Below are 24,903 nucleotides of genomic sequence, written 5' to 3'. Positions count from 1 at the left end.
AAATTGTTTTCCAGTTTAGAAAGGGTCAAGTGTCTGTAATTCATGTCCCTGTTGTCTTCATGAAGACAAATGGACTGTCATTTTCTGGAATGTTCCGTTAGAAACACAGAGATGGAAGAAACCCCACGCATGGGAAGGCTTGCACTCGGGCCTCACAAACCCTGCATCTTTGACTGTTCCCAACAGGCGCCTTGCAGGGTAGATGGTGAAGCAGATGCAGAAGGATCTACTTCAGTTTATACCCAAGAGAAAGAAAAGGCTCATGCATGCCCAAGCCTTTCTCCCTTTGTCTGCTTACAGAGAAAGAGGTTTTTCATCATATCACACTGAGTTTATGGGGCTGAAAGAAAGGGTCTAGACCATCTAGCACACCATGAAACACGAGGCAGAAGCTCTTTCAGGGCACTGTAATTCCAGCTACTGTAGTTTAGCTAAACCTTAACAACAGACTGGAGAGTGAAACTGAAAGTCCGGAAAGGCCAGGGGATGGGAGAGCCTGCGGAGGTGTTCTCTGGCCCTCTCCTTGCACTCCAATGCAGTCTTCACACTGCCCTCAGCACCGAGGTGCACTCCACCTCCGCTCAGAGTTCTCTGAGACTCAGACATCCTAGGAAGAGCAGGCAATGCCTAGTAGGATCTCGCCTGCCTGCTTCTCCTGACCTTATTCTCTCACCACATCTTCCTCTTCCTCAGTACCACACATATCCTGGTGTCAGCCAGATGAAACATTTACTATTTACCCTTTTGAGCGCTCCTCTTGATCACAGTTTAAGACCCAGAGGAAAAGCTTTTTGGTCAGTTTTCATTGATCCTTCCCCCAAGTCCACTGGCCTCCTAAGCAGAAGACTTAGTATGCTTGTTCGCATAGCACCTCTACTATGTTCAAACCTTTTCCCATGTGAGATCATCACAGATAACAGCTTTCACGGCCAAAATGTAAGTCCTTAAACAGAGGAACTATTATTTTTCACTTCCACATCCCAGCGCTCAGCATAGCTCATGGCACATAGTAAGCCTCAGAAAATGTTTGTTGAATGAGTGACTAACTGAATTAATAGGATTGTGTTATTCTCCATTCCTCACCCAAATCACACTTAGAGTACTTTTTTTCTTGAACCCTCTGCTTTGACACAAATCCATCCCATAATAAAGCACAATTAAGCTGTGAGGAAAAAGCAGAGACCTGAGGATAATGTTTGAATGAAATATGGCATATCTCTGGAGTCCTCTTTCGGTCACCCAATGGGAACAGACTTGCAAGAATGTTGTTAAACAGTCTAATCATAAAGTAACCAAGCTCTTAGGCTTTCTGACATCCCCACCCTCCTCTACTCTAAGAAGAAACAACTAGTTTACAACATGATTTTCTCCATTTAGCTCCTGCATAGCCTTTCCGTTCTCCTTTTCATTCATCCATTTCACAAATATTTAGTGAGCGCTAATCAAATACTAGACACTGTTTTAGGATCTAGGGATATAATAATGAATAAAACAGAAAGTAATCTCTCCGTGAACTTTTTATTCTAATGGCAGGCAGAAGAAGATAATAGATAAGTAAGTAAAATATGTAATACTCCTGGTAGGTCCTAAGGAGTAAAAATGAAGGAGGGAAGGAAGACAGAAAGTGTCAGGGGAATTAAACCGTTAGATATTAATAGAATAACCAAAGAGGTCCTTCCTGACATTTGAGTAAAAATCTGTAAGATGGAAAGGAGCAAGCCATGCAGATATTATCCTGGAGAAGAACATCCTGGGCTGAAGGAATCACAAGGGCAAAGGTTCTGAGGTGGGAGTGTGGCTGGAATGTTCAGGAAACAGCCAAGAAGCCACCATGGCAAGATTAGGGTGAGCCAAGGAAAGCATGTGGGAGATGGAGTGGGAAAGGAAAAGGTGGCTGCAGGAAGAAAGGAAGCCACAGAGCTGAGAATCCAGGTTTCAGAAGTGTCAAATGTGCAGATGTCGACATCCATGCGAGTTTTGACAGGAGGGCTGGCTAATGTGGCCATGCCCCAGGATCCAAAGTGTTTCAGAAGTAAGGAGAGGGATGTCGTAAGGGTCAGAAGATGACAGCAGCATTGAGGGAGGTGAGTGACTCATTCTGTGGACATTGGATTCAAATGTGAGTGATTTTACAGCAGAGAGAGAAAAAGGGGTTTGCAAATGGCAATGAGGAGAGAGGATGATGTCTACCCCTCTTGGAGGTCCAGGGTTAGGAGGGGCATGAGAGAGAAAGCAGCAAGGGGTGAGCCTTGCGGAGGAGACAGAGTCCTCAGTGGAGAGCCAGGTCTCAGATAGAAAAGCAAATGGAAAGAAAGCCCAGAGAAGAGGCTGTGGATGTTGTGGATTTTTCTGATGACTGACTTTGAATAGCAGATGGCCCAGGAAAAGGATTTCAGGTTTAGAAAGGGTGGGAGAGGGAGAAAGGAAAGGCAATTCTCTGCTTACTCAGTTCCTTTAGGCACTCCTCTGGTTGCAGTTTTATTTTCCTCTTTTCTAATCCATCCTTTTCTTTCCATCCTTCTTTCACCTTTATACATTTGTTTGGTTTATCCTAACCTGCCCCGTCTTATTTTTCATTACTAGTAATTTTCCTTTCTGTGCCGTATGTCTCTGAGCCTTCTTTCCATCTTATCTTTCAAACTTTCCTTTAGCTGTGGGCCATCTTTTTTCTCAAGCTTCCCTCTTTTTTTTGTTCCAATGTTTAATCCTTCTTTCTAAGAGTAATCCATGTGGTTGTTTGCTTTGAGGATGCTTTGGAAGCCTCTGAAATTACTCCAAGGAATAATGCTCTGAGTGTTGCTCTGCAGACTCACATCTTTGGTGCATAGCAATGTCCCTTTCCTCACCTGGACTTTGACAGGTTCCATCCAGTGCTCCAGAGTGTCAGCAGTAATGTTCTCAGGCAGCGTCACGGGATCGCTGGGGGGGATTACACACAACGGGGAACACACTGCACCTGAAAGAACAGAAGATTTCAACAGACTTGAACTTCCCAGATCTCATTCTTTTTCTTTCAGGAATCAATACCTTTGAGTTTTTAAAGAACAATTGCTTTCATTATGCATCACCATATTATGATATTGTAGGCAGGACTGATATTCATCTACTGTGTTCATGTAGGGGTACTTTCATACTAATTGGTAAAGAGACTCTGCCCCAACCTAACTCCATGTGCCCCAAATGTTCTCTTTTCTGTCTTGTTCAGGATAATCCCTCCTCTGGAATGCCTGAATTTCTGCATGGTCTAGTAATTGAAAGATTAATTCCTGGCCCAACTGGCTTCCAAGACCCCCTCCAGGACTCTAGCTAGACAAAGTCTATCCTGATTGGCTTATGACTTTTAAGTATATTTAATATCATTCCTGTTTACATGGTCTCCTGGAAGCTTATAATTTTAACAACTACTACCTAAGAACTTGACATGGTGGTGGTGGTGGGTGGTGGGAAGTGGCCCAGAAATTATAAAATTACTCCAGGGACTATTCTATCTGTTCCTGCACTAAAGAAAAGTGCCCTGGCAGCCAATAAATCTATTTGATTAAAGGAGGAAGCAATGAATAATCAGAAGCAGAGACTTTGGCCATGTGTTGATCTCTTGCAGAAAAATCTTGTTTTATTCCCTTGCACACAAGGTCCAAATGTCTCCTAAAATTATATTAAGAGAAAACACACTCTTTAGGCTCTCTACTTCCTCATCTATAGATTTGGCGATTTCCGAGTTTCTTTTTAGTTCTATCTATGTGTAAGAACTAAAATAATACTTTGATTTTTAAATAATCAAAAGAACTACATCCCTCTTAAGAATTCTAGATATGTGAGTATATGATATTTTAATGCAGAAATTAGAGGCTTGGAGAACACGAATCTGTTTGTGAAAAAAGATGTGTCAACACTTTGCGAGGCCAAGGTGGGTGGGTCACCTGAAGTCAAGAGCTCAAGACCAGCCTGGCCAACATGGTGAAATTCCATTTCTACTAAAAACAAAAAATCAGCCAGGTGTGGTGGTGGGCACCTGTAATCCCAGCTACTTGGGAGGCTGAGGCAGGAGAATTGCTTGAACCCAGGAAGTGGAGGTTGTAGTGAGCTGAGATTGTGCCACTGCATACCAGCCTGGGTCACAGAACAAGAGTCTGTCTCAAAAAAAAAAAAAAAAAAAAAAAAAAAAGTTGTGCCACTCAAGAGGCACATCTGAATTCCCTGATACTCTATGCCTGACTACAAGACATCACTGTGCAAAGAGCACCCTGAAAATGGTAATGGGCTTCCTAATTAATGCAAATTATACTCATTGGCATTGGCTAGAATATCTGATAAAATTACTCCTTGCTAATACAGTTCAGAATTTAGGAGTAATCTTACAAGGTTTCACATCAGCTACAATTCTATCCTATGATGTTTAGGGCCAGCCAAGGCAAAGTTAACATCACTATAAATCATCTCTGGCCACAAAGACCTTTAATTGTAATTGCTTGAATAAGAAGTTGTCCACGGCTCTGGAGCCTAGTCCCCTGCAGAGAAAGAATGGCTGAAGAATGATGCGTGAAAGAGGAATCTCAATTCATCCCTTTCAGTAATTCTCCACTCCAGTAACAACCACAGAAAATGGAGGAGCCCAGCAGACACATGCTATGTGGCTACACAGTCCCACCTTTCATCCTGGAACTACAAAGCATACCACAAATCCATCTGGTCTAGGCCCCACAAAATTGCCATAAATCTCATTTTTACTGAAGCAGCTAAGAGTCAACTTGCATTTCTATCTACTCAGAACAGTGCATCTGATTCAAGATTCTGCTGGGTGGGCTGAGTGCTGTGGCTCACGCTTGTAATTCCAACACTTTGGGAGGCCAAGATGGGTGGATCACCGGAGGTCAGGAGTTCAAGACCAGCCTGGCCAACATGGTAAAACCCCATTTCTACTAAAAACACAAAAACTAGCCAGGTGTGGTGGTGGGCCCCTGTAATTCCAGCTACTTGGGAGGCTGAGAATTTCCTGAACCCGGGAAATGGAGGTTGCAGTGAGCTGAGATTGTGCCACTGCATACCAGCCTGAGTGACAGAACAAGAGTCCATCTCAAAAAAAAAAAAAAAAAATTCAATGGGGCTTAATAAAAGGATAACATGGAAGCAGACTTTAAGATTCACTCCTATCCTTACCAATCCCGTATCCTTGTTCACATTTGTACTCCACGGAATTCAGCTCTGATGGAGGTGGTGGGCATTCTCCTTGCAGATTCTCACACAACTTAAACTCCTGGGTCCACAGTCCCTCTTTAGTGCAGAGGATAAGAACCTACAATATCAAAAGTAAACATCTTCATTATTGTTTTGTTAAGTTTATTGAGAGTTGAAAAAAGTGGTGTGATTAAGTCATAGTATTCTCCAGTTCTAGAACCTGGACCAAAAGACACTATTGGAACAGCAAGTTGTTACTGGCCAAAAAAAAAAGCCCAAAAAAATTATTTGCTTTTTTCAGGCAGAGGAATGATGATGACAAGTTTTTTCCATTAATGAAATGTATTAACAATGTATTTTTGTTTATATATAGGAATATAATGAGCTATCAGCCAAAGCTCATGGATTCAGAGCTATTTTTGGAATTGTTTCCCAGATGGTGTTGTTTTGCACTGATTCATTTCTACTATCACACAAATGCTGCTTGTGGCAAATGTCAGATTTTTTCAAGATGAGTTTCATTGAGTGAAACCAATTCATAATGTTTCCTAAAGGTGTGCTTTTGCCTTTCTGCTTGAATGGAAACATCATAGTTGCTTTTGGTCTCACCAAAATTCTATTTCCTTTCTCTACATGTGTGCTGATTTGTGTAACTCTTGGTTCACAAATTATACTCTATGTAGAACATAGAGAGTAGCACTAACTCTCAAAATTAAAAAAATTAAGATTTCTGAAATGTAGGTAGCCCTTCCTTCATATGGTCATCTCGATGGTTCCTTAACCCATCAGTGCAAACAGATGTGCTTGATTTCTCATGGGTCTCATTTTGGGCCATATTCTTTTCACATCTGTTCAGTGGTGCTTACCTTGGAGTACTGGAAACTAAGAGAACAGGTGCAAAAGGAGCAGTCAAGGACATTGATCTTTGCCTGGGAAGTCTGCCTGAGTTTCTATCTCATGTATGTGTGCGGTGCTTGAAAAGATTCTAAAATAAAATTGCCTTTAGTCACACAACCAAGATAAGACTGTGTTTTTCATTTGAGATCTTTTGTGGCAAAATCCTAGGGAAAAGAATAGTCAAACAGCACTTCCAGCTTTGCTGAGGAATTTGTGTTTCTGTTCAGGACTCTGTTCTAGAAAAAAAATAATATTAGGTTTTCTAGCCAACTTATATCAATGGCCATCCATGAGAGGAGACCATGTTGCTAAATCAGGATCCCAGCATTCTTTTTGGAATCCACCTGGTACCATACCCATTGGATTCTTCTTCTTGTCTCAGAAGAAGTTCTGAACTCAGGAGAGAATATTCCAAAAATGTGGTATTTTCTGAATTTTCTATTGCGTAAGACCAACACTCCTGATCACAATCCCAAGTCCCTGCCTGTTGGAATTCCTTAGAAATTTTATTTCTTCTCAAATTTCTTGGATTGGCCATCAAGATTAGAGCACAGCCTGATCCAAAATAAGTTCAAGAAGTCTTCCTTACCTTTTCACTTTCCTTGTTACAGTTGAGCACACACTGGCTGTCCAGGTTGAAGCCATTGGTACATTCATACATGCCTTCAAACACAGCAGGGGGTGACTCACACACCACAGGAATGCAGCTGCCTCGCTCCCAGATACCACCTTCCAGGCATTGTATCTTCAGGAACTTGCTGATAAAATATAAAACAAAATAGCTCATCAGAATATCTCAAGAAGTCATGAAAGAAGACTTGATCCTCAGCAACATGGGATAAGAATTAGCAAATAGGCAGGGACAGACGGTTCCTGTGAGCCAAATGTCCCACTATTCCAGGCTAATTTCTAAGTCATGGAACTAAAAATAGTAATGTTCATTTATTACTCGAAGTAGTGGTAGATGTTGTATAAAAATATTTAATCTGTTATTCTTAAGAGGGTTTGATAAATAGTGCAGCATCTAAATTGCAGTCTGGTTTTCTCTGAGACTTTCATCTTGGAAAATATTCACATCTAAGTACAATGAAATGTCAGGTAGGATGGGGTACAGAAAAGGTTATCACACATTCAGAAGACTGATCAGAAGTGATTTGAGGATCATCAATGTTGATATGGCAATATAACTGATGAAGCTGCTACTATTTATTGGTTCTTCAGAGAAAGGAGAAAGTGCAGCAATATGAGCCTTCTTTTAAAATAGAGACTCTGAACCTAACTTTCAGAAGGATAATAACTTCCGAGATGACTGCTTCATTTGTTTACAAGTTAAAGGTATGAAAGAGTTCATAGCTTTCACCAGTTTGTCAAAGTAGACATGACTCAATACTGGCCTGGAAGAATTGATCCTCCTTCTCAAGCACAGACATGGTCTCCAACCAGAGAGACAGCATTTCATGTCAACTGGAGTCAATGGAATTAGGGTCCTTGCTACTGAAAATTACATTCCATTCTCCTTTTGACTCACTGCAGTTTGAAAGTGCTTTCCATGTTGCTGTTTTAACATATCCACTTTTAATGCAAAACACTCTTGGTTACAGATAAGTTTCTAATTCTAAAATATAAATAACCCTTTGACTATTGACTTTCAACCATGTGGTAGCTTTAAATTACCATTTTCTAGTCTAATTATGCTCCTTTGAAGGTTAAACATGCCCACCAACTTGGGCCTGTTGTCTTCTGACTGTTGTGCAGTTCCTCTTGCGGGTTTCCACAGCACTCTAACCTTACGCTAGTGAAACATGTATCACACTGTTTTATAAATGCACATGTGACTGTCTTTCCCATCACACTGGAAGCTTCCAGAAGCCAGAGGCTATGTGGTAGTCTTGTTTTTAATTCTAACCTTACACTAGTGAAACATTTATCACACTGTTTTATAAATGCACATGTGACTGTCTTTCCCATCAGAGTGGAAGCTTCCAGAAGCCAGAGGCTATGTGGTAGTCTTGTTTTTAATTCTAACCTTACACTAGTGAAACATTTATCACACTGTTTTATAAATGCACATGTGACTGTCTTTCCCATCACACTGGAAGCTTCCAGAAGCCAGAGGCTATGTGGTAGTCTTGTTTTTAATTCTAACCTTACACTAGTGAAACATTTATCACACTGTTTTATAAATGCACATGTGACTGTCTTTCCCATCAGACTGGAAGCTTCCAGAAGCCAGAGGATATGTAGTATTCTTGTTTTTAATTCATTCTCAGCAAACTGACACAGGAACAGAAAATCAAACACCACATGTTCTCACTCATAGGCAAGTGTTGAACAATGGTAACGCATGGATACAGGGAGCGGAGCATCACACACTGAGGTCTGTGGGAGTGAAATAGGGGAGGGACAGCGGGAGGTGGGGAATTGGGGAGGGATAACGTGGAGAGAAATGCCAGATATAGGTGATGGGGAGGAAGGCAGCAAACCACACTGCCATGTGTGTACCTATGCAACAATCTTACATGTTCTTCACATGTACCCCAAAACCTAAAATGCAATTAAAAAAAAGAAAATAAATAACTAAAATAATATCTGGTTTATATTCAGCATTAAATAAATATCTTCTGAATGGAACCATTGAATTGAAACTACCACCATGTCAGGTACATTGCAAAGCACATTTGATAAGTACCAAGTTGAATCATTATAATACTAATAAAATCATGTTTTTATTTCCATTTTATAGAAACACACTGAAGTATGTTAAGCAATTTGTCCAAGATGTTACATCACAGAATTCATTTAACTTCAAATAATTTTAATAATAAAATATTTTAATAGTTTAACATATATGAATAATATATATTTAGAAATAAGTGGAGTGTTTTATTATTAAATAATTGTTTAGATTCATATCTTTATCCCTAAGACATTTTGCAATAGAAATCTGATTTTTGGCTGGGCACGGTGGCTCACTCCTGTAATCCCAGCACTTTGGGAGGCTGAGGCGGACAGATCACTTGAGGTCAGGAATTTGAAACCAGCCTGGGCAACATGGCAAAACTCTCATATCTACAAAAAATTTGCCAGATATGGTGGCACGCACCTACTGGGGAGGCTGAGGTGGGAGGAAGGCTTGAGCCTGGGAAGTCGAGGCTGCAGTGAGCCATGATGATGCCACTGCACTCTAGCCTGGATGACAGAATGAGATCATGTCTCAAAAAAACAAATCTGATTTTCTGAACTGGAATTTTTTAGCATCATAGTCTGTGTGGACATGTATCTTCTAGCTATTAAAATAAATACCATTTTTGAGCTATATTTCAAGTGTTTGAAATATATATTTCAATAATATACCTATGTATATTATTTTGTTTTATTTACATATATTTTTACCTATTTATTTTTACTATTTTTATTTTTTATTTTTTTTTAAGAGATGGAGTTTCACCAGGTTGGCCAGGCTGATCTTGAACTCCTGACTTCAGGTGACCCACACGCCTCGGCCTCCCAAAGTGCTGGGATATCAAGCATGAGCCACTACGCCTGGCTGTGAATACAGCTGGGTAACCACCAGGCAGATCAAGATGCAGAATATGTCCATCCCCTAAGAATTCTCCCTTGCATTCCTTCCCAGTTAAAATTCTCCCACCCTCACGGCATACAGTATTTTGCCACACCACACTCTTCTGACTTTCATCAGCATACAGGAGTTTTGCCTGGTTTTGAACTTTATATAAATGAAATGTACTGCTTAGTAAATTGCTTATTTCCCTCCAGAAAGATGACATTTAAAAATGCCTTTCCAACCCTATTTTCAATGAAGGGCTTGCAGCTCTTTTTTATTCTAATGAGGCTCCTTTTCATCCCTCTCCTAGAATGGATATTTTACTCCTCCTTCACACTGCAGAGTTTATATCCTCCCAGGGACTCTCTTCTTTCTACCTCCCACAGATGAAATCCTTCCCCTACCTCTGCTGAACTGACATCCCCCAGCAGGAGAGAACAGGCAATACCACTGACAGCAGGGGAGAGGCACGGCTGTAAAAACCTTGCATGTCTGCATGGTTATAAAGGAAAACCCTTGCTTGGCCAGGAAGATCGTATTTTGACTTCATGTGGTATTTTTCTCTGAATTGGTTGGAATACTTCAACCATGGAAATAGTCTTCCCTTTCCTTGCCCAGAGTTAAAGAGCCATTCAAGAATGCCGATTTCATGTATTTCCTTGCCAGTTTAATAACCTCAGGGGTGAGAGCAGACAGATCAAAATTGGATGGGGAAGAAGAATGTAGCCTTCCATTGTCGTACCCAGACAACGCGACGGGCCCTGTGCTACAAAAAACCAGCAACACAGGGAGGGGGATGGCTAGAAGGTAGCAAGAGAACAGCGCAGTTATACTCGACCCAGAAGGAGAGGCGGCATGGCAGGCAGGAGCTGAAAGAGGGTGGCAGAGAGAGAGTACTGATTCCCTAGGAGGTTCTGTTTTCTTTCTGCAGGAGTTCCTTTGCCCCTCTCAGCTTTAAGGATTCTCTTTCCTCACGGTTTCTTCTCCCTTCTATAGAAGACGCTTTTGCACTATCATCTCTCCATGGACCTCCCAGGGCTTCTGCATCTCTCTACATCAGACAACCAGCAGTCTCTAAGCCCCACCCTCAGCCTTCTAGCAAAGCGCTCGCTAGGTTAAGTTCCTCAGGGCCCAATCGTGAGGGCTGTCTCATTCTGCCTCATGTTCATGTCGTGGATCCCAGCTGCAGTGCAAGTCTTGAGATTTCATGGTATGGAACTTGGCACTTCAGTGCTATGAGCTAGTTCTGGCCATTTTGTTCCAAAAGAGACAGTGATTGTGCCAGGAATTTAGAGTGTTTTGGATTCTTCCCAGTTCTAGGAAATTTGGTTTCCCCAAAGGGCCCTTGAAGAAGACTGAAGTCTAAATCTTGCCAGCCATCCTGCTCATTTAGTCCTAGTGCTATGGACTAAATGTTTGTGGACCTCACAAACTCATATGGTGAAATCCTAATGCCCAATGTGACGGTATTTTGGGGGTGGGGTGTTTGGAAGGTAATTAAGTCACAAAGGTGGAGCCCTCCCAGTTCCCTCGTGAGAAGACATGTGAGAGCTTGCCCTCTGTGTGCTCTACCATGTGAGGACACAGCAAAAGACAATCATTTGCAAACCAGGAAGGTATCCTCACCAGATAAGGGATCTGCCAGCACCTTGGCCTTCTCAAGCTCCAGACCTATGAGAAATAAATGTGTGTTGTTTAAGCCACCCATCTATGGTGTTCTGTTGCTGACTGAGACACAGCAGTGGATGGACTGATCGCCAGTGCCTCTGTATTTCTTCTGGTTTGGTGATGTTGAGGAGTGCCCTTTGACATCTTTAAAATCATTAATGAAAAAACTGGGTTACTCACAATGATCCTTTGTGTACAGCTTATGCATCAGGAGCCAAATGACTACTTGGAAAATATGAGGTGAACAGATTGCATTTCAAAGAATGATGGCATTGGATACTAGACAAACAGACAGATCCTAACTAGGACAGAGATTCCACGGCACCTTTGATAGCCCATGCCATGTACCTTCCACGTAAAACATTATACTGGCTGTCTATCAGCTAAAACATCTCATTTGTAGGCAGGAAATCACATTAGTAACCATGAAGTGATTTACCCAGTCAGTGTCACACAGAAATTCATAGATTTCAAAGTTTTCAAATCATAATATAACATTCTGATCATGAGATCAATGATTTCCAAATTACATACGTAGACCAATCCCATCAGAATTATGTAGAAGCCGCTTAAAAAATCTAGATTGCTAGGCTTACTGAATTAAACCTCCTGAGACTGGCCCAGGACCCTGTGTCTTTAAATCTGCCAGAAGTTTTTATGTGCAGCCAGGTTAGTAAACTACTAAGATCCTTGCTGCCTTCACATGCTGGTAAGGTGTAGAAACCAGACAGCAAAGATCATCCACCTCAAGCCCTATGACTGTCCCATTTGGTCTTTGCTAAGCATCAAGCCTTTTGGCTAGGGTTGTTAGTTGGGCTTTCTTGCTCTGTGATTTCTTTCTTACTCTGTAAATGGTATCATAAGGAGTTGGGGTTAGGGGAAGGTTTGTATTTACCTTCCCTCTAACTTCTCCAGACAAATCAGCACAATTTCCAAGTTAGAAGGTGCTTTTACCAGTTTCCAGAACTTATGGTATCCACCTAGTGCTGAAAACTCAGCTGTGCTCTTTCTGCTTCTTACGTCATTGACAGAAATAAAGATCTTATAATCAAAACTTGGCCGAAAGTTTGATTGATGTTGCTTGAGACAAACATAGTCTACCCCATTCTTCTATCACCACTGTAGGGTTTTCAAGAGTAACATTTATTTTCCATTGGAGAAAATAAAATTATGATTGGGTGAGTCCTAGAGAATTATCATGCCTTTGCCAATCAAGGGCATCTGGTGTCTCCAATGGGTACTCCCTCAAGAATAATAGCAATTACAGAAAACAATAACACGTAGAGCACTTACGTCCTAACTATTGTATAGAAAAATATACATCTATACTATTTTGTCCTCAAACCCACTGTGTGATAGGAACTGTTATTGTCAGAGTTCTTGATTCTCTCATTCCACATATTAGCCTCCTCAACCATCCCCAGCTTGGTGAACGATACCATCATCTGCCCTGTTTCTCAAGATTGGAACTTAGAAGCCATCACTGATTCTACACTTCCTCTCAATCTCATCTTTCTGCTCACCTCATCTGCTTTCTTCTAACCTGTCAACGAGTCCTGCTTCACCTCCCAGGTATTTCTGAAAATTGTCTCTATACGTCAGCATCTCCACAGCCACAAACATTAGCACAAGCAACCACTGCTCACTTCCTAGCTGGACACCCCACTTCTCCTCCGGATCCCTTCCCACCCAGTCAGCAAACACCAGTCAGAGGTAACTTTCATAAAATACATTTCCCTGTGTAGAACATTTTAGTTGCTTCTGTTTCGATGAAAAATGATATCTAAACTTCTTTCTTTAGCCTATGAGGTCCTGTGTGTTCTGGCCCCATTTTCTCCAAGCTCATTCAATGCCAAGTTCACCTTCCTTAGTGTGCTTCACCCACACTGAACTTAGAATCCCAAGCATAACCCATGCCCTTTCCAGGCACAAGAGTTGGTGCCATTCTCTAGAGTCATGATGCTTTTCTTTTTTTATCTTCTCCTGACTGGCTCCTTTTTTCTTCCTATCTAAGCATAACTCTCACCCCTCCAGAGCATACTTATTTTGCCCCTCTTTTTCTTTTTTAATCAAAGCATCTTTTTTCTTTTCTTTTTTTTTTTTTTGAGACGGAGTTTCACTCTTGTTACCCAGGCTGTAGTGCAGTGGCGTGATCTCGGCTCACCGCAACCTCCGCCTCCTGGGTTCAGGCAATTCTCCTGCCTCAGCCTCCTGAGTAGCTGGGATTACAGGCACGCGCCACCATGCCCAGCTAATTTTTTGTATTTTTAGTAGAGACGGGGTTTCACCATGTTGGCCGGGATGGTCTCGATCTCTTGACCTCGTGATCCACCCGCCTTGGCCTCCCAAAGTGCTAGGATTACAGGCGTGAGCCACCGCCCCCGGCGCATCTTTTTTCTTTCATAGGATGCATATCCTGAATTATTTTGTGTATTTGTTTTACTTGCTTATCATCAGCTTCCACCATGGAATGAGCTTGGTGAAGGCAATGCATTACTTGCTATGATATTCCCATTGCACAGCACAATGCTTGGTACATAATAGCCCTCAATAAATACTAGTTCAATGAATGTATAAATGTTTATTATATAGATGAGGTAAGATTTAGAAACATAAAATAACTCGCCTGGGATTATCTAACTGGTTGACGGCAGAGCAGGGATTTGCACTATTATGAGTCTCATGCCAATGCCTATATTATAATATGGAAGCCCTCGTGTTCCTACCAATGGAGCTACAGATAAATCACCTCTCCTCACTTACTGCATTTGTACTGAGGGGCCCCAAATCCCATCATTTAGGATATCCCTAATAAGGACATGTAAGGGAAAGAGACAATTGCATGATTTCCATTATATGAATTAAAAAACTAAAGCATTAATCAGTTGTGTTTTGTCTGATACATGGTCAGTTTCTGAAGTGAAGTTAGAAAGTCTTTTCACTCAGAATACAGTTTAGCCTCTTACTACACACAGTGTGGTACCTAGAGCAGCAATATTAGAATCACCGGGGAGCTTGTTAGAAATAAATCTCAGGATCTACTTCAGACTGACTCAATCAGAATGTGCATTTTAAAAAGACCCCCAAATAATTCCTATGAATATCAAAGACTGAGAAGTAGTGATCTAGATCATTTTAAAAGACATGGTTCTCTACATAGCCCCAGATAGAACCATCAGAGCACGTCCAAACCCCATGCCAGTTTTCCTCTAACAAATTGCAGGCCCGGTTTCCCAAGCCAATATGCTAAATAGGGAGCAAGTGAACTTCAGACATGGTAAGTCTACAGCCCATCAGAGCTATTGTTAACTCTCTAACGCCCCGTCTTCTGATGTCATATACACGCCCTTTCTACACAATAAGAAATAGCATCAGCAGGACCATCCGACAAGACATATTGGCTTTGGCCTTCCATTCTTCTCTGACTCAGAAAAAAAAAGTCTCTTACAAAGCTCTTCTCCCATGCAAAATAGAGGCTCTCTGAAAAAATGAGCCACCTGCTAACTCCTAAAAGTGTGTAGACTATTTTACTTCTATGTCCCACCCCTCACTTTTATCTTCGGACTTCCTTCTCCTAAATCTTGTGTCTCCAGACTGGCAGGTACAATAATGCCTGGTCCCTAGGTCTGAACACCTAAGCCCAGTTTCTCCATTTTCCACTGTGGATATCTTAATCATCTACATTTCCTTTCCTAGTCTCTCTCACTCTCTCACTTTAAATTCAACAGTCCCCACTTCATCTATTTTCATGAGTTTCTTCCATTCCCCATGCAGCCAACAGGTTTTTCTACCAACTATGCCCAGGTTACACCCCAAACTCAAAACCACCTGAGGTTTCTCTATTTCATGTGATTTAAATTCAAATGTATATAATAGTTGTTAGCATTTTTTCACAAAATCCAAATATCAATTCTTATCAGCGCATGTTTGAAGAACTGGAAATTGCACTGGAATTCAGGGGTGAACTGGACTTGAAACATGAAAACATTTAATAGGAACCTTTTTCTTTCACTATCTTTTACCATTCAATTACTTGCCCATTTATATGTTCACTCAACAAATATTTATTGAGAAGCTAGAATATGTCTATTTATTATATTAGGTCTTGCGGCTGTAAAAACAAGTATAGATATCATACTAGGGTTGGAATACTGACCTGAGGGAGCCACCAACACTGCCTGCAGACATAAAGAATATCAGCAAAGGAAGATTTGAGTGGGTTCATCAGGTAGAGAAGTGGAGGAGGATATGCTGGGCAGAGGGAACAGTGCAGGCGAGAACCCAGAGATTTCAAAAGTCTTAGCCAAAAGCGTAAATGGAGAAACGGAGGAAATACGCATATCCCCTCCACCTCTCCTTCCCTCCCTCTCTTTTCTACCTGTTGTGGGGAAGAGCCTGAGGGACGTCCACTGAAACAAAATTCTGGCAGAAAAGAGCAACACACTGTATACACTCAACACTCAACTTCAGAGGACAGGTGATCTCATTTGTAAGAACTCCTTTTGTCATCTTCACAAAGTCTCCAGCACAATAATTCCTCCAGGTATTGTTATATCTCTGTTCCTGATCAGTCTGACTCACAGACAGGTGTGACTGAAAGTGCTCACAGATAAATACACACACTCACACCCTCACCTGGGAATTAATCAACCACTTCAGGTCACTGTTGCTCCTTGAGAAAGCAACGTTATTTGTACGTCCCTTATCCAGAAGCCACAGCAATGATAAGACCTGAATCTGCTAATGTGTTACCGGAACCTCTAAAAAGCTGTGGTATACCTAAGGACCTGGAATACACACAGGTGGATTCTGCATTGGCCATACTCCTGACATCACATCCCTTGATGTGGGCCGGAAGGAAATGGGCTGATTAGCATTTTCCTTGCCCAGGCTGAAAAGCGAGAATCGGATGTCATGGTGGCTTCAGCAGGCCTGTAGTGGCTGCACTGGGAGATTCCCATCAGGAAGAGAAGTGGAGGAGGATATGGCAGAGTGTGGCAGAGTGGCTGGAAGCAGGTGCTTTGGAATCAGGAGACTAATGTTAGAGCTCTAGCCTTGGCACTTAATAAGTCTATAACTTTAAAAAAATTACCTAACCTCTGTTATCCTCAACTTTCCTAGCCGGAAAATAGGAATAGTCATACATTCTTCACAGGGTCAGGAGTAGATTACGTGAAATAGTGTATCTAAAGTATAGTACAATGAATGGCACATGACCATGATCAACAGGCAGCAGAAATTACTAGCTATCCCCCATGATCAGAAGATCTGCCCAGCCACTTGCTTCTCTCTCTCTCTCTCTCTCTCTCTCTCTCTCTCTCTCTCTCTCTGTGTGTGTGTGTGTGTGTGATGTGTAGGGAATGTTAACATTCTGCTCATTTTCTCCACCCTACTTAATTCTTCGTATTTCTGTCCCACCCAGAATCCCTCAGGAGACAGTTTATGAATCAGTTTGGCCTGGACTGACCCCATCACTAGAGAGCAAAAGCAAAACCACAACCAAAATATTCACTCAATGGACTGAAGAAAGGGTGAGCCAGAGCCTGAGACACAGGAGGAATAGGACAAAGAAAGACCAGAAAGAGCAGCAGGGTGTGAAGTTATGGGTTGAATAAAGTTCTACTGGTTTATATATAACAATTAAGCTCTTACTCAGATTTTTAAAAATTTCCTCTCATTAATAGATAAACTCGCAGTCACTATAAAACAGAAAGTTTTACAATATGATGTTCTCTAGTTTGGGATTGAAGGTAACAGGGAAGTTTACAAATTCAACAAGGGCTGAGTTTGGACTGAGAGCATGCATGCCAGTTACCAGGCCCCTTGAAGCCTGCAGCCAGGATCTGGCCTGCACTCAGGTGTGTATGTGAGTGGCCAAGGCTTGAGGCAGAGGTTCAATCACTGTGAAGCCAAAAGAGGCTATAACAAATTAGACTAAAGCTTACATTATCCTAAGATGGCAAGAGATTTGAGGATTCCAAGAATAAATTTTGAACGTATTTACTATAAACACTAATTATAAAGCCAGACGAGGTTTTAATGGAAAGAAAACAAATTTCTATTTCTCACAGATGCATGAGTGTACACAGAGATTAAAGTGTGTTCTTTCCTTGAGCAATCATAGATAGAACATGTGTATACACATGTATAGGTTTAGCTTGTATCACCTATGTATAGGCATGCCATTATGACACAGAGCTTAACAATTAGGTAGATTACTTTTATAACTTTTTAAAAACTATGAATCCAGGATGCTTAATGAGTTTTAGCTTGCCTTAACTGCACATTTTCCGTTTATTAACCAAGTCTTTCTTTCTCTTCCTAGGATAGAAGAGAATCAGTTTGAATCTTCCAGAGTTTCAAGCTATGGTTCAAAAAAGATCAAGAGCCTAAAAATCTGGGTAATGTCTCCAGGACATGCCCTTGCCCTTCTCCTTCCAGACTAGTCTGACTTTATTTGCTCATCCTAATTTTTAAATTATGTTCAGCTCTATCTTGCTGATTATTTTGTTTCTTTTTCCCCCCTTTCCTCTATTTTCTTTTCATGATTTATTTCAAGCTACTGCAGTACTTGGTCACTTCTTGAGTTGTCAGCAGGATGATATGAAGCAGACAGAAAGTGTACTAATTGGGGGAGAAGAGTATATATTTTTTAATTTAATAAACTTTCTATTTTGGTGTGTGTTTTCTTTTACATGCAAGGAAAATGCACTTTTTCCACTGGTCATTGAAAATCTGTACCTCTGACCTCGAAGGCCAATTGCAGTTTTCCTGGACTCGGTGCCGTTTTACTTGTTGTTGTTGTTGAATTTGTTATACTTTGTTTTGTTTTTAGCATAGGAACGAACCACAGATCGGAGACAATAGCCACTGATAAAAATGTAGCTGAGCATATTCCTTGTTAAAGAAGAAATTTCCCTCTTGCACCAGAAGGATAGTCCAAACGGCAACAGTATATATTTTTTTTTGAGACGGAGTTTCGCTCTTGTTACCCAGGCTGGAGTGCAATGGCGCGATCTCGGCTCACCGCAACCTCCGCCTCCTGGTTTCAGGCAATTCTCCTGCCTCAGCCTCCCGAGTAGCTGGGATTACAGGCACGCGCCACCATGCCCAGCTAATTTTTTGTATTTTTAGTAGAGACGGGGTTTCACCACGTTGACCAGGATGGTCTCTATCTCTTGACCTCGTGATCCACCCGCCTCGGCCTCCCAAAGTGCTGGGATTACAGGCGTGAGCCACCGCGCCCGGCCCCAGCAACAGTATTTTTAAGAGGCATTAGCCTGGTAGAAATTATTATGATGATGGTAATGATAATGATGATGATAGTAAGAATAAACAGCAGCAGTGTTGATGAACTGAAGCTTGATATGACCAAAAATTCTGCTGTTCTTTGCATCTATTATCTCATTTATTCCTTACAAAAACCTGTATGTACACCTGTCATTTCCATCCTGTCCATTAGAATACTGATGTCCAGCGCAGATCAGTAACTTGCTCAAGGTCAAAAAGCTGATAAATAGCAGAGCTGAGATTCAAATTTAGATTTCAATAATGCCAGAGCCTGTATAATTAACTGCTAAATGAGGAGATGAATCTTGGACTAAGAAAACTCTGCTTAGCCATTTGATTAAATTACCTGCTTTAGAAAAGTTAGGGATGTGTTTAATTCTAAAACTTAATTCTAGAAATTCTAAAAAAGTTTTCCCAATATTTTATCTTCAAGGGAGAACTAGATCCAGTCTTCTTGGATGTGAATGGATAACAATGGACCAAAAGCCATCAAGAAGGAAAGAGCAAAACCTTGGCTGTTCATGCAGACCAAAAGTTCTCCAAGTATTACTCTAACAGTGCCCTAAGGATTGTCTGCTCAGTCCATGCCTGTGTAGCATTTGTGTTTTAATGTATCACTGCTTTTTTCTGATGGTAATAAATTTGTTATGTATCTACCACTTCTCGCAATGATGTTTTACCAAAGTGTTGGCTCTTTTCATTGGTTCTGTTGAGATAGAAAGTAAAATAGAAGCTTTTAAGGCTAGAAATCACTCAATTATTTCCCTTTATTTTATAAATGTGGAAAATGGCTTAGAGAAATGAAGTGATTTACTCAAACCAAAAGCTTTATTAGCCAATAGCACAATTCTTGGAGTAAGAATGGTTTTCATCCTAATTTTACCATTTATTGGCTGAGTGATCATGGGCAGACTACTTAACCAAACTGAGTCTCAGTATCCTAATCTGTAATGGGGATAATAATAATATACTAAAATATTGTAATTACTATATCAAATTATATACTATTATATAATAACATATTCTACTATGCTATTATTTTGTTTATGATAAAATGTATTACTGTTATGAGAAATTATGGGGTGTTGTGTACAAAATACATAGCACACAGTGACAACAAATCGTCACCATAGTCATCCTCATCAACCCAAAAGAATAGATCCCAGGCTTTAAGCTTTTTTTTTCTTTTTTTTTTTTTAAGATGGAGTCTCTCCCTGTTGCCCAGGCTGGAATGCAATGGCGTGAGCTTGGTTCACTGCAACCTCTGCCTCCCAGGTTCAAGCAATTCTCCTGCCTCAGCCTCCAAGTAGCTGGGATTACAGGCACCAGCCACCAGCCACCATGCCTAGAAAACTGGCTTTAAGCTTTTTAACACCCTGCAGCACCAATTTTTCTATGTGTGTAGAAATGGGTCAAATATACATGCCCAGCTCCAGCCCATCTCAAACTCTCGCCCAATTTAGATCAGACACGACTCCACTGAAGGCATTCACCAACCAAACATTTGTTAAACAATAAATAGTCACAATGTGAGGCCTATTTATTTCAGCTTTGACCTTCATTTGTGTTTATAGAACTTAAACAGATTTACGTACTTTGGAAAAGTTGATGCTGTGGGCAACCCTCAGAAAGGATGGATGTTTACAATTACCCACAAGAAAATCTGAGACTATAGCACTTCACAGATGGCATCTTGACGAATGACTTATAGAAATGGAGATTGTCTAAGCTAAAGTTGGAAGGTTTGAATCATTTAGAAGTTAAATTAATTATGGGTTCTAATGATGTTAACCTAACCTTCACACATAAAGATAACACATAATAAGAAAAAGGCAACCATGGAAGTGAAAGATAAGGGAGAATATAATATGGTCTTATTGATAAAATATAATTCAAACACACTTACTTTAGCTTCCCAGGAAATCAGGTTAATGAAACAGCAAAGAAGTGATAAATGATGATGTGTATGTGGAAGTAAATTGCATGGGAGAAAAAAGAAAGGGTCTTAAAGGAGAGTTTGTGTGTCTTATACAATGTGAAGAGTAAAGAACTCCTGAAACTATATGTTCTTTACAACCTCTTAGGAGTTACAATTCTGCTTTTATTTTCTCTCTTACACTCAAAAATAAAAAAAAAAAAGTCTCAAGGAGACATGTTAAAATCTACCATGCAAAAGTGCTGCTACGAAAATTTTAAGAAGAGAAAAATATTATTCTGGATCTTTCAGGAAAGTGAAAATTTCATATCTGATGTTATTCTAACAGGAACAGAGGTTTGACTAGACCAGTGCTTCTTGACCTTAGCTGCACATTGTAGTGACTTGGGGAGTTTTGGAAAATACTGATGTCTGGGCCCCACCCCCAGAGATTCTGATGTAACTGGTTTGGGGTGTGACCGGGACATTACGATTTTTTTTAAATCTCCCTGGGTGATTCTCATAAGCAGCCAAGTATTGAGAAGCATTGTTCTGGTGAGCTTGTTGAGAGGTAATCCTTTTTCTGTTACCATTAATTTGCACGGAATGGTACTAATCAGCCATAAATGTTGAATAAATAAAATTGAAACTGTCTTTGAAGAATGACCATTCTATATCATGGAGATAATTGCTAGAATATATATATATATATATATATATATATATATATTATATATATATATATATATTATATATATGTATGTATGTTTAGTTTTCATTCACTCTAATGCATTTGAAATAGAGACCTCTATCACCTCATAAGAAAAACCTCTTCTTTCCTTCACTATTTTTAGCATCAACTTTGACATCAAAACTCGATCATAGGTTTGCTTATAAATGCAATGCTTCCACCCATTCAGAAAGTACTGAATACCCGCCAGTAAATAACTAGTCATTGGGCACAAGAAGCTAAACAAAATATTCAGTCTATTAGCGAATATTGATGAGAAACAAGATCATTCGTAATCAGTGAGATAAATGATACCATTAGAGAAGGCTGGTGTGCAATGGCAGCCTATGAGAGGAGCCCTACAGTCTGGGGAGATCTGGTAGGCTTCCTGGACAACACCACATCTATGCTAAAAATAAGACAGTAGGAGTTAGACAAGGAAAAGGTCACTGTCAAGGAGAGCTCTGTGAAGAAGGAATTCCACATCTGAAGGCCCCGACTGCCATGGCTTCCATGAAGATAGAAAAGAAGTTCAGTAGCATTTGAGCCCATGCTACAGAAAGGTGTGTAAGAGCTGAAAGGAAGTGGTCTCCCAGGAAGATAGCAAGCAATGAGGCTGGAGAAGTAAGCAAGGCACAGCTAGATTGTGCAGACACTGAAACTATCTTAATATTCAGCTTTTTCCCCCTAATAAAGTGGCAGGTAGGCTGGTCATTCATTTTATGTGAGGACATACATAATTGGATTTGAGTTTTTTGAAGACGATTTTTGCTAAAAAATGGTGAAAGTGTTGAAGGGAAAAAGACTGGAGACAGATCAGTTCAGAGGTGAAAAATGGTAATAGTCTATTATAGAGATGCAGCAGCAGGGATGGAGAGAAACAAGCGTACCTGAGTCAGTAAGACAATGATACCCAGAGTTGATAAATGATTTGAGAGACGGTGGAGGACACTGAAGAGTCTCGGGTGATGTGCAGGCACCCGGTTCAACCAGCTTCATGCAACACAGAAAGATATGCATATTTGAAAGGAATTATAATAGGCTCCATTTTGCATAGTTAAGAGTTTGAGATGTAGATGGTATATCCAAGCAGCAATATCCATAGGCAGTTGGTCTTATGCGCCTTATGGCCCTTAAGGGAAGATACTACAGTGGCAGGTATGAATTTAGGAATCATCAGCATGCAGATGATAACTGAGGCTACAGGGTGACTGAGCTTCGTGTCTGACAAGTTGGAAAAGAGAACTTAGAGAAACATCAACTTTGAAGAAATTGTTAGAGGAAAAAAAGCTAGAAAAGGAAATCGAGGATAGACAGGAAGAAGGAACATCAAGGAGCAAAATGGAAGAGAATCAAGGAAGAAGAGTTTCAAGAAGGAGGGTGTGACCAACAACGCTCTAACAAAGATCCTGACTCCATTTTTGGGGTTGGACTGCCCAGGTCTTATTCATGTGTCTGTCTTTATTCCTAACCCAGAGACAGCATAGAGCATGCAGGGGATGAATATGCCATCCCTGCCATCCCTGGGTAGAATGAGACAAAGCTGGAAAAGGGATCTCAGAGGAAGTCAAATCTTTTTGTCTTGAAACTATGGACTTGAGAAGAAGCAGGAAGGGAATGTATTTGGCTGGCATTTTAGTAATTGTTTCCTTCTTTTTAAAAAAAGCAAAACAAAAAAAGAACAAAAGTAATACCTCACATAGCATATGTATTGAACTTCAAAGTTTGTAAAATGCTTTCATAACACTGCCCCCGATGTTCAGCCTCAAAACAACACTGTTGGATAGAAATAATTACTACTTCCCATATTATAGATGCAAAAACTGAGATACATGGATATTAAGTATTTTGCTCAGGGTTGTATAAACAAATTGCAAATATAACCTTCAAATTTTTTTTGTTTTTTTTTTACTACACTGTACAGTAGCATAAAACTAGCATGTGACCATTTTCTCTGGATTGATTTCTCTTCTGCTTTTCTCAATCCCTTCTCTTTGTGCTTGCAAGTCCTAGAAAGAAGTTGAGGGCCCCATTTATACAATACTGGGCTTTTTCCACATGCAAGGAACAAGGCTGACATAGTTCACTGAGTAAACACGAGCCTCAAGTGGCAGTGATTTATGCCAGACTTGCAAACTTCTGATTACCAATCCACCACCTGCTATGTAAACAGGTGTAAACTAAGATTTAATCGGCTTACACAATGTGGCAAATAATTTAATCTTTCCTCAGCATGGTGATTTTGAATGTCAATGTTTAAGCACAAACTGATGCTGACACTGTGATGCAAGCATCCACTTTCTCAGTCAGAAAAGCTGTGTCCAAAAATGGCCCTCAAACCCAGAACTCCACCCAGAGTTCTGGGTACAGGCCTCATTTTTTCCCAACATAAAGCTAAGACATGGCCCAGAAAACTGGTGATGACCTTGCTGTCTTTAATTCTTCTTGGTCCTGAGACATTTCTCTGGCCCCCTGGTCATTTATTCTTCATGGTACTTATTCTGCAGATACCTGAAGTGGCTGCTGATGTGTGAAAAGGGAGGCAAGATAAGAGAGAAAAAAAGCAAGAAAACAGCAGCCTTCAGGCTAATTGTAATAACATTTTTACTTGAGTATTACCTGGATACTCACTGCCTGTCAATGTGTGCCTATGCAAATTGCCCCTAGGTGCTATGAAAATCACATGCAAATGTGCTCTTGGTTGTCAAAAACTGTTTACTATACCTGCTAGAGCCCACTGAACTAGAAAGTGTAGCCGCCTGTGAATTTTTCATCAGTATTGTTTATGTTCTAATCAGTCTGACCCTTCCCTCCGGTGGAGAGGGCAGGGTGTAGGCTTGCTCTTCCCCTCCCACATATGAGCCTGGGCCTTTTCTAGAGTGGAAGGCCCTGGGAGAGGCCATTGCTCTATTGGCCAAATGTTAACATGGGTGGGAGATCAACTAGAGAAAGGGTGTGAGTCAGTTTCCTAGTTTGTTTTCTGTCCCCTTAGACCATCCTAGCTTACAAGCAAAGGCTGTATGCCCTGGCATCACTGGCAATACCATGGCTGGGATTTTGTTAGTTCAAAAACAAAATCTTAAAAGAATACGCATCGACAGGCGTTTAACTAAGTGCTAGGTAAGAAACAAATTTGGTTTTCTCCTGTACCTACATAATTTATGGTAGAGAAAGAATAGCTACTATTTCCTAAATGCAAGGAATTTATTTTTCTGAAAGATTTTTGTTCACTCAGAAAAAGTTCCTTTTTCTGAAATCATTTATTGAGTAATTGGCGCAAGTCAGGCACTGGGCTGGATATTGAGTTAACTTTGAGTTGGATATTGAGTTGAAGGCTGAATTATCCTTCCACTTAACACTGATGCAAGCATTATCCTAAACTTAAAAGGATAAAAAGGAGACCTAGAGGGAAAGAAGAAACCAAGACCCAAAGAGTTAAATAACTTTCCTGAGGTAACTCAGCTGATAAAGGGGGGATGAGGATTGGAACCCCAAGATGACTCTCTTGGAAGCCCTTCCTCTTAAATTACATTATAAAGCTTTTGTTCTTTCAGATCCTGCATGACATTGGGAAAAAAGTGTTTCTGGCCATAGGTCTAGGAGTGCACATACATAAAAATCAGAAAGGAGAAGGCAGGAAGATATAATAACAATATTAATAGT

The 24,903-nt window shown here is 40.6% G+C and overlaps 1 protein-coding gene across 3 annotated transcripts in view; it reads right to left on the bottom strand.

The window, feature by feature from the left end:
* The window catches only part of PAPPA2 (pappalysin 2), a 376,815-nt gene that overhangs the window by 51,357 nt on the left and 300,555 nt on the right, over positions 1 to 24,903 (bottom strand). For all 3 annotated transcript variants that reach the window (XM_064370884.1, XM_064370885.1, XM_021668059.2), the window contains exons 18-20: positions 6,662 to 6,830; positions 5,158 to 5,293; positions 2,847 to 2,956 (exon numbers count right to left, since the gene is read on the bottom strand). In XM_064370884.1, the coding sequence (XP_064226954.1) occupies positions 2,847 to 2,956; positions 5,158 to 5,293; positions 6,662 to 6,830 (415 nt within the window). The remainder of the gene's footprint in view (positions 1 to 2,846; positions 2,957 to 5,157; positions 5,294 to 6,661; positions 6,831 to 24,903) is intronic.

The sequence above is a fragment of the Aotus nancymaae genome, unplaced genomic scaffold (genome assembly GCF_030222135.1).
Source record: "Aotus nancymaae isolate 86718 unplaced genomic scaffold, 86718_ANA_hifiasm-v0.15.2.pri h1tg000108l, whole genome shotgun sequence".
NCBI lineage: Eukaryota > Metazoa > Chordata > Mammalia > Primates > Aotidae > Aotus > Aotus nancymaae.
This window is presented reverse-complemented; position numbering and strand designations above follow the sequence as displayed.